Here is a 10,176-nt window from a genome sequence, read left to right as displayed (position 1 = left end):
GTCGAAACATAATGAAAACAACAGCGCACAACACTTCACTTCACCCCCATCGACGCTCACACATGGGCATGGGTGCCGTAAACAATGTGCATCCTTGCTCGATCTTGACAATACACAAACTGACACCGGAACCACTTGTATACTACTACTAGGTGTGACTGCCAGCTGTCTTGCTCGATGCTCACACAGGTTCATGCATCCGAAACCCCGGCGCCCAGCTCATTTAACACATGGGCGGCAGCTCAAGCCAAGTGAACTCGCTCCCCAGTCGACCCACGACCCTGTCATGTATCATCAGATTACAGGTACCAAGTGGCCTGATGGAGCCACTTCATGACAACACATTACATTGCACATTACCCCTTTGTCAACAGGTCAGCTAGTTGCAGTTGCAAGAGGGTAGTACTTACAATGATGCGGGCTGCTTGCTTCCCAGCCACCGTCCGCCACGCCGTAACTGCGCCGGCGCCGAAGCTTTGGAGGAGAAAACGGCGCCACAGTTGTGGCGAAAAATTGCACTGGAAATCATCTAGGCCTTGATTAGTTGCTCAACTTTGGACAACCAAAATTACTGTAGCGCAACTGTAGCATTTCGTTTGTATTTGTGAATTGTTGTCCAAATATTAACTAATTAGGCTCAAAAGATTCGTCTCGCAAAGTACAACAAAACTGTGCAATTAGTTTTTGATTTCGTCTACATTCAGTACTCCATGCATGTACCGCAAGTTTGATGTGATGGGGAATCTTCTTTTTGCATAGTGCCAAAGGTGGGATTTTAGGAGAAACTAAACACGGCCCTAGAAAGTTGTGGTGCACCACAGGTTCGTCAGAATCCAAGTGCCAACCCAGCTTTTTGTGTCAGTCACTGACTGGCATGGAAATCGGAGGCGGGCAACCAAGCATCCCCAAAACCAACCGGGACGGCCTAGGGTTTAATCCTTTTGGATGGAGCCGGGCAGCCTATTGTTGTACGTCACTTAAATCCTACTTGGATTAGGATTCTACGGGGTGTTCTATTAGAACTTCTATTTCTACTAGGATTTGAACGTTGAATCCTACTAGGTGCAGGACTCCTACTTGCATATATGAGGGTCTTGAAGTGGACTGTATAAACAAGGGAGTGGAGGCTCTAGGAATTAATCGAGCCAAAGGCAAACACCAAGGTCTCATCCAAGGTTTGTGAGAGGCGATTAGGAGCGCTCAAGTGAGATAGGCTAGACAGTTCTATAGCACTAGATTCTTGTATAGGGCAAGAATTAGAGGATCCTAAAGGGTCAAGTAAGGTTGTGAGGGAACGATAATCACTTGTACTCTTTTGGAAGTTGCGCTTAAAAAATCCACAGTCGGCTTTGCTAAAATCCTATTCTCTTGTCGTGGTTGCTTCAACGCCATCATTTGGGGTTTGCTACGAGATTCATATATGTTGTTCTTGATACGGTGCAAGCTCGTCTCGTGCTTGCAATATCCTTTCAAGATTCGGGGGGCTACTGCGCATAATGAGAGGTATCAAATTCTAACAAGTGGTATCAAGCCAAGGTCGGATTGATTTGATTTTATGAGAAGGTCGGCAGTACTAGGAAGCACGAAATCAAGACAATGTCAGGAATGTGGAATTAAGTAGAGAAATTTGATGGCAAAGGAAATTTCAACGTGTGGCAGTGCGTGGTGACAGATGTGCTTGTCCAGCAAGGGTTGATTGATGCTCTTGAAGGGAACAAACCGGAGACCACAACAGTTGAAGAATGGAAGGTGATGGAACAGAAGGTTATCACTACAATTCGACTATATCTCTCCGATGAGGTAAAGTACTCAGTAATTAAGGAAAATTCACCGAAGAAATTATGGAAGAGCTTAGAAGATTTGTGTATGGCAAAGTCGGTAACAAATCGGTGGGTGCTGAAGCATCAACTATTCAGGTTACGTATGGAGGAAGGCGCACAATTCGTCGACCATCTGAATATCTTCAACAAGCTTGTCACACGGCTGATTAGTGTGGATGGGAATATTGAGGAGAATGATAAGGCGTCATACTGGTTTCATCCTTACCATTATCGTGGGAACAATTGGTGATGAATATTCTCGTCGGGAAAACTACTCTCAACTTCAACGGGACAGTTGCATACCTACTAGAGGCGGAGTCCTTGAAGAAGCCACAGGACTGTTTCAAGTGGAGCGGGAAAAGTCAAGAATCGCGGGAAGAAGAAAGGCAAGAGCAAGGACAGCCATACATGCTATCTTTGTAACAAAGAGGGTCACATGATAAAAGACTATCCAAATTTGAAGACTATGAGAGGAGTATGCTCAGTGGCAAGTGAGGATGAAAGTGATGTACTTATCGTCAGTCAACCATATACTACTCATGAATGGATATTAGATTCAGAGAGTTGCTTCCATATATATTCAGCGAGGGAGATTTTTGACGAAGGATCTCTATGCCCGGTGAATGGAACTGTTCACTTAACGAATTGCAAGGAGTATGTAGTCACTGAGGTAGGAACAATTACATTGGAGATGCATAATGGAACACATTGCACACTGACAGGAATTCGGTATATCCCGAGTTTGAAAAAGAATATAATATCTGTGAGGTCATTAGAACTTCAAGGTTGTGATTTATCGCTTCAAGTTGGAGTTATGTGAGTCACTTGCAAAGGGCAAGTAATCATGAAAAGTATCTAGATTCATGGAGGATACCAAGTGATAGGAAATCTTAAAGGTGGTGCAACCTTTGGTTTGGTAAAAATCTTGATCAGGAGAAGGAAGTCGTCTCATCAACGACTGGTACTCAAATCTCACTTGCAGTCAAGTGCAAGGCTGCAAAGACAGTTGCAAAATCTAACAGTCGTAGAGGTGAAACTGCGAGCTGTTGGAAGGAGAAAGACGTGGTGGGACCGATCACGCAGTACCAAGGAGTAGGTGGAGCTCGAAGGCGGTACAAACCTATGGCATGGAGGGTTGTAGAAGAAGGTGGTATGGTTAACCAAACTACACAACGAAGGAGCTCTCATGTGAAGGGTGCACGCACTCCAGCTTGGACACTAACACACACATCGCGGTGATGCACACGAGCCCCTGTGATGGAGGCACTCCTGTGGTGGGAGTATAAAAAATAAAAAAAGAAGCTGATTTGGAGCGAATTCTTGGAGGAACATGGTGACTTCAAAGGATTAGAGTCAAGGTGAAGATTGTTGTATGGTGACTCAAATTCTACTTGAATTATGACTCTATAGGGGTGTTCTATTAGGACTTCTATTTCTACTAGGATTTGAACGTTGAATCCTACTAGGCGTAGGACTCCTACTTGCATGTATGAGAGTCTTGGAATGGACTATATAAACAAGGGGGTGGAGCCTCTAGGAATCAATCAAGCTAAAGGTAAACACCAAGATCTCATCCAAGGCTTGTGAGAGACAATTAAGATCGCTCAAGAGAGATAGTGTTCACAGTTTTATAGCACTAGATTCTTGTATAGAGCAAGAATTAGAGGGTTCTAAAGGGTCTAGAGCAAGAATTAGAGGGTTCTAAAGGGTCAAGTAGGGTTGTGAGGGAGCGACAATCACTTGTACTCTTTTGGAAGTTGTGCTTAAAGAATCCCCGGTCAGCTTCGCCAAAATCCTTTTATCTTATCGCGGTTGCTTCAACGCTATCATTTGGGATTTTTTACGAGATTCATATACGTTGTTCTTATATAGTGCAAGCTCGTGTCGTACTCCCAATATCCTTTCAAGATTTGGGAAAATGCTATGCATAACGAGGTGTATTAGATTCTAACGTTGCCCTACTCGACCCGGGGAATTCTCTCATCTCCAGCCGGGAGCGACGACGCCGGCCGCAGCCGCGGCAGACGCGGTTGGGCATGCAGCAGCTTACACAGAGCCATTACAATTGGTCCTAGATTGACCCAGAGTGGTGTTGAGTGCCTCATCTTGATCCTCCTGTCACGCCGAAGGGAGGCATGCGAGGCACGCAAAGCGTCCCGATGAATAAGGAAGAAGGCAACCGGCTCGTGTGTTAATTTCTTGGGAGTCCTCCACACGTGTCGATTGTTGGTCGATTGGTGTAAAGTTGGTGGATGCATTTGTGTGAGTGTGCCTGCTTTGTGGATTGGCTTGGATAGGTCGAGACCAAAATCTGCTTGCATTGAGAGCAAGTATGGGCGTTTGGTTCCCTTTGCTTATTTTTAGCACATGTCACATCGAATGTTTAGATACTAATTAGGAGTATTTGTTGGGGGAAAATATTAACGACCTCCTAATGACTCTTAAAACAACAATCATGAAGGCCCAGACCCATCTGCGGTAACGACGATTGCCGCCGGCCCAGCATGAGCGGGAAACATCACGCTTCATCTCGCCCGACCCAGAGCCCCGGGGTCGGACACCCCCGACCCCTCGACGGCAAAACTCCGCCTCGCCCGACCCACGGTCCCAGGGTCGGATGCGCCCGACCCCTCGCCGCAAGGTTCCGCCTCACCCAACCCCGGGCGTGGGGGGTCGGACTCATCCGGGCCCACAGGACAAGGATCCGCCTCGGACGCGGACCGGCAGACGAGGGTGCGGATCTCGTGGGCCCCTCGCCGATCTAGCCATAAATGCGCCGCGGCTCTAATGCGCAGAAAGGTGTCCGCGCCTCTCGACGTGACCGCCACAAGTACCCGGGCGGGACACTGTAGCCGCGACCGCACAGGGTACAGTGGCCACAGCTCCCCCTGATTCGTTAAGAGGCACTCATGGCCTGCGCCGCCTGGCACAAGAGGGAGTTCCGCCCGCTCTCACGCCCCGCGTATCTGGCGACAAGGAGGCGACGTCCGTGTTCCACGGGCCGCAAGCAGGACAACAGGGGTCAGACGTCTTCCCCGACGCGCACAGTTGCCATAACCGAACACCATCATCATGCTTGGCGGTAGCGGTCGCCAGGAGGATCGTCGACAGGATCAAAAGGCAGCCGCCCTCCTCCGGTGGACGCACTGACAGGGGCCGAAGGCCGGAGCAGAAGGCCGCGACCCGGGGACTTGGTCCCTCTCCTTGTATTTTAATTTACTTAGCTTATCTGTTTTACTTCTCCTCACACCTGACTCATCTGTAACCCCGAGCTCTCCTTGCGCTATAAAAGGAGAATCGGAGGCCCTGAGAGAGGGGGACTCTCAAGCCAACAGAACTCACATACACTCTCCACTAGAGCATCAGTGCATACCCAATAGACTTGGGACCAGCTCCCTCTCTCGCCTACCTGTAACCCCTACTACAGACCCCGCGTGGGCAATACGAGCAGCTCCTCATACTGGACGTAGGGCTTTCCTTGCCCGAACCAGTCTAATCCCGTGTCCTCCCGCGCCACCATCCGAAGCCTTACGCGCATAAAAGAAATTTACTAGCCGTAGTCTTAATCTGCTAATCTTGACAACGACAGTATTAAACGTAGACTATTTACAAAGCCCATTACATAAGTGGAGGCTAAACGGCGAGACGAATCTATTAAGCCTAATTAATTCATCATTAGCAAATATTTACTGTAGCCAACACATTATCAAATCATGGACTAATTAGGCTTAATAGATTCGTCTCGCCGTTTAACCTCCACTTATGTAATGGATTTTGTAAATAGTCTACGTTTAATACTGCTAATTAGTATCTAAACATTTGATGTGACGGGTGCTAAAAATAAGCAGGAAATCAAACCAGGTGCTGTGATTGACAGTGTTCTGGTTCGACGTGAGTGCATGGGCCCCTGAAGCGAAGAATTGATGTCGGCCAGGCAGGATTTGTCTTCCGGACCCGGACGACCTACCTAATGAGCCAATTATTGTAGTGTAGGTAGTAAATAAATATCATCACATCGATAAAAGGGGCAATGTTTTAGCATCATGCCTTGCTTTAATAATAATAGCCATCATCAGCTCACTGATCATATAATTCGGTACATGCACGCATCGCCGTTGGCCAGTCCCGTCAATCAATCGCACGCCGCCATTTCCCATTGACTTTAGTTCCGTACTCCCTCCGTTTCAAATTCAAATTATAAGTCATTCTAACTTTCTCAACAGAGTAGAACACTGCATTGGATCGCTAATGGTTAGCGCAGTTGCAAAAAACATAATCTATTGCTTGTCATCTTGCTTCAAAATGACATGAACTGCACTTTCTTGTCCATTTAATTTTGTCAAACATGTAGATGGGGGCCGAATACAATAATTTAGACGAGTTACTTGACGGGCATGACCTTGATCCCAATGCATGTCTCTCTCTATCTGCAATGGTCCTAAAGAATATGAGAATTGAAGCATGCATGCGTGGTACGGACAGATCCATACGTCTTCCTTCCATCACAAAATAACATTCCTATCGAGTAGCTGTTACTGTTGAATCGGTCTAGCGGCCTAGTTTTCAGCTTCCGGAGTAGACAAATCTAGGCCATGTTTAGTTACCCCAAATTCCCAACTTTGACACTATGCAAAAAGAAGATTCCCCATCACATCAAACTTGCGATACATGCATGAAATACTAAATGTAGACGAAATCAAAAACTAATTGCATAGTTTTGTTGTACTTTGTGAGACGAATCTTTTGAGCCTAATTAGTCAATGTTTGGACAATAATTCACAAATACAAACGAAATGCTACAGTTGCGCATTTATGACAAAATGCCAATTTTGCTACTCCTAAATTGGGAATTAAACAAGACCCTAGTAGGCTCGCGCACTCAATTTCGGATGTGACTCCCTGCACTCCAAGGCTCCAAGCGTCCCTAGTGCTGGAAGAATCTTCTTCGGAAACTAAAGCTAAAATGACATGCAATTGAAAAAATATTTAGTAACAAAAGTTTCTGGATCGCTGAAAACACAGGATAAATTTTTGTTCGTTAAAAACCTGTGTACTCTCCCTTTCTTCTCTTGTGTTTTTAATAAAGAAATTCCTTCCTTCATTCTCTTGTCTATCTCTGGAAGCCGGCCAGGCCGTGAGGCTGGATATGCTTGCGCAAGCATGGCATTTGCAAGGGTCCTGGAGCATGACGCCACACCCCATCTCACAAGATGTGGAAGCAGGGGAAGGAAGAAAACGGAGAGTGACTGGTGGTGCAGACGTGCATGGGTTGCATTCCGATCTCCCTTCAGATCTCCTGCGGTCCTGCCTGCCGACCCATGCAAATTTCCTGGAAAGCCTCGTGAATATTCGACGCGATCGTCGCGTAGCCGCACTGCAACATTTGAATTTAAGCTCGAGGCGATCAGTCATCAGTCCGACGAAACACCGCGGAATGTCTGGTTTAACTGGAACAGGCTTGAGTGCTTGACAATGGCAGAGCATATACGCAAAGCAAACCGTTATCGATAAAGAAAACAGAACAGATTATTGAGAGGTTGAAAAGGTGATGCTTTATTTCCCTTTTGAGAACAAAGGCAAACTTTCGACCAAGCAGAGTTGTATAGTTTTTCCATCATGATTGTATAGCATGCATGATTACTAAAAATATTGATGGCAAATATGTGATCGAGTCATTTATAATAGCAAATATGCAAAGTCCCGTTAGTCTTGAGAATGCCATTTTGTGGTTAGAAAGGAGACGTGCACTTACTGTTTCACATTCTTTACCAATAATTCATAATGTTAAAACCAAGGTTTTGCTCAGTTGTGAGTGCAGTGAGTAGTTTTCTGTAAGAAAATCTAGTTACTACCTCTATTCTCAAATCATATGACTCTTAGCACAAGCTAGTTAATTCGTTTCTAAACAGAGGGAGCAATGTATGCATGGTATGATTGAACTTTCAGGGCTTTACCAGATTAAATAGCACCCAAACTTTGTTTGCACTAGACCGCTAGTAATATGTTGGGCAATGCTTAAATTCACCAGAAACTTTCACGTTACTTTCACATGTCTGTCGAATTAACAACTCCACTATTCTCAAATATCCTAAACCTTTAGGATGGCTCTGACGAAGGAAGAACTTTTTGTCTTCCCTCCTCTGCCCCTGAACAAACGGCAGAGCATCACAGAGGGGGCGGTCATCAGGTAGGTTTTGTAAGAATCTCTCTTCCTCCCCGTGGATCACGCGAAGAAGCTTGAAATGTCGAAGTCGTCGTCGGGGATGCCGACGAGCGCGGACACCACCTCCCCGAACTCGAACTCCACGTCGCCGGCGACGACCTCGAAAGGCGGGAGAGAGACGGCAGCGTGCTGGTTGGAGTCCGAGGTCGCCGGCGACACGCCCCAGTTCTCGGACGTCGTCGACGGCGCCGAGAACGGGCTGAGCTCGGCCGGCGCCTGCAGGCACCCGCTCGCCGGCGTCGAGGAGAGGCAGAAGGGCGTGGTGGCGACCCAGCCCTGCGGCGGCTCCGGCGCCGCGGCCAGCCCCTCGGTCTTCACCGTCAGGCTGGAGCTCAGGCTCTGCAGGAGGCTGTGGGCGTTCGGGTTGTGCTCCGGCGGCTGCTGAGTGGCCGTGGCGGCCTCGCCTGCCGCCGCCACCGCTCCGCTCTGGACGCAGGTGTGCGCGCCGAGGTAGATGACGTCGAAGAGCGTCGGGTCCTCGTCAGCGCGCTGCACCTGCTTCGTCGCCGCGCATCCCTGAGAGTGGCGGTGCGTGCAGCGGTAGTAGCTCCTGCAATAATTTGCACGATTCAGGTCAGGATGAAGCTTTGGTTGTGAATCAATATTTGTGGAAAAAGAAGAGATTTTGCTTGTGAATTCGGAACAAGATTAGCACAAACAGCATCATCAATCCGATGGGAAATCTTTTTGTTTCCGTGCAACGAAAAACTGCACTTTCACTGTTCCCATCGGACAAGTGGAGGCCAAGCATTTGGGAGGAGAGCAGAGGCTTCAACTTTCACCCAGAGGACAACCACTCCATCCAAAGTAGAAAAAAATGTAGAAGCGATTCGATTCCACTTGCGAAAAAACACACACGTGCAGATTGGGCTCTGAAAAGATAAGGGGGGAAAAGAAACCCACCTCGGGTATTTGGCTCCAAGAATCTCCTTCTGGCCGTACTTCCTCCAGCTGTGGCCGTCGTCGGCCGGGATGTCGCCACCAGCGGCGGAGCTCACCCTCACCTGATTCTTAACCTTCTCCGTCGTCTTCCTGCAAACAAACCACTTTGATTACTTACTAGCAAACAAGCCAAGACAGATTTCTCAAAATAGGGAAAAAAAACTGCATACGGTTGAGCTTGTTCATCAGCAAGAGCTTGCTCACCTCTTCTTGGTGGTCTTGAAGGGCGCGTCGGAGACGTCGCTGAGCAGGCTGGCCGCCGCCGAGCGCTTCCGGCCGGCGTCGAGGCAGTAGTAGGAGGTGATGAGGGTGATGGAGCGCTCGGTGAGGGAGGAGATCTGCGAGGCCAGGCTCCTGCACACCTCCTGCGCCTGTAACTGTGACCCGCCCCCCAGGTGCCCCTCCAGCTGCCGCACCAGGTCCTTGATGTGGCTCAGCTCCATCACCACCCGCCCGCCGCCGCCGCCGCCTCCATTGCCGTCGACGACGCTCGCCATCTATCTCCGATCCTCTTGCGTGTGCTCTTCCTCACCGAAGGAACTTCCTCTCTCAAGTTAGCTTTGTTAGGCCAAGAACTTGTTTGTGTTGCCAAACAGGGGGCAAGAATTCGTCGTTGCTCGGATGAGGAGAGGCAAGGCAAGTGGGGAGTTGGGCTGGGGTGGTGAGGGAGTGAGGTGAGGCGCACGGAGCACCCCTTTTTATAGCGGAGGAAACAAGGGGAGTGAAGCGCGTCTGGCTTGGTGGTGAAGACGACGAGAGGCGATGATCGATGGATGCAACAAGATTTTGACCGGCGAGATTGCCAGGGATCGGACTACCGGGGCCTGATTGGCCACGGGGAATGCCATGTCCTAAACTCGCAACACGTATTCATGCAGTGGCATGTACGTACAGAGAACGGCCAACACAGGATCCTTCTTGGACGCTTCTCGTTGGGGAACCACCCGTGCCATGCCACCCTCTCACGGGTGGAAAAGTGAGCATTTGGCGGTGTTTGGTTTCTTTAGCTAAAATTTAACTCCTATCACATTGAATCTTCATATGCTAATTAGGAGGACTAAACATAAGCTAATTATAAAACTAATTACACAGATAGAGGCTAATTCGCGAGACGAATCTATTAAGCCTAATTAATTCATAATTAGCACATATTTACTGTAACATCACATTGTCAAATCATGGACTAATTAA

At 48.1% G+C, this 10,176-nt stretch overlaps 1 protein-coding gene across 1 annotated transcript; it reads right to left on the bottom strand.

Annotated features, from left to right (window-relative positions):
- Positions 1-7,751: 7,751 nt before the first annotated feature.
- On the bottom strand, positions 7,752-9,682 carry LOC101762507 (probable WRKY transcription factor 30). The gene is made up of 3 exons (XM_004956555.3): positions 9,190-9,682; positions 8,947-9,075; positions 7,752-8,593 (listed from the first exon to the last, which is right to left on the bottom strand). The coding sequence occupies exons 1-3, from the start codon at positions 9,480-9,482 to the stop codon at positions 8,044-8,046; spliced, it is 972 nt and encodes a 323-aa protein (XP_004956612.1). The 5' UTR covers positions 9,483-9,682; the 3' UTR covers positions 7,752-8,043.
- Positions 9,683-10,176: the final 494 nt, after the last annotated feature.

The sequence above is a fragment of the Setaria italica genome, chromosome II (assembly GCF_000263155.2).
Source record: "Setaria italica strain Yugu1 chromosome II, Setaria_italica_v2.0, whole genome shotgun sequence".
NCBI classification, from domain to species: Eukaryota; Viridiplantae; Streptophyta; class Magnoliopsida; order Poales; family Poaceae; genus Setaria; species Setaria italica.
This window is presented reverse-complemented; position numbering and strand designations above follow the sequence as displayed.

Coding starts and splice junctions, on each gene's coding strand:
- LOC101762507 (XM_004956555.3), bottom strand. CDS start 9,482: ATGGCGAGCGTCGTCGACGGCAATGGAGGCGGCGGCGGCGGCGGGCGG. Junction 9,076..9,189: donor TTCAAGACCACCAAGAAGAG/GTGAGCAAGCTC, acceptor GTTTGTTTGCAG/GAAGACGACGGAGAAGGTTA. Junction 8,594..8,946: donor CTTGGAGCCAAATACCCGAG/GTGGGTTTCTTT, acceptor AAATTATTGCAG/GAGCTACTACCGCTGCACGC.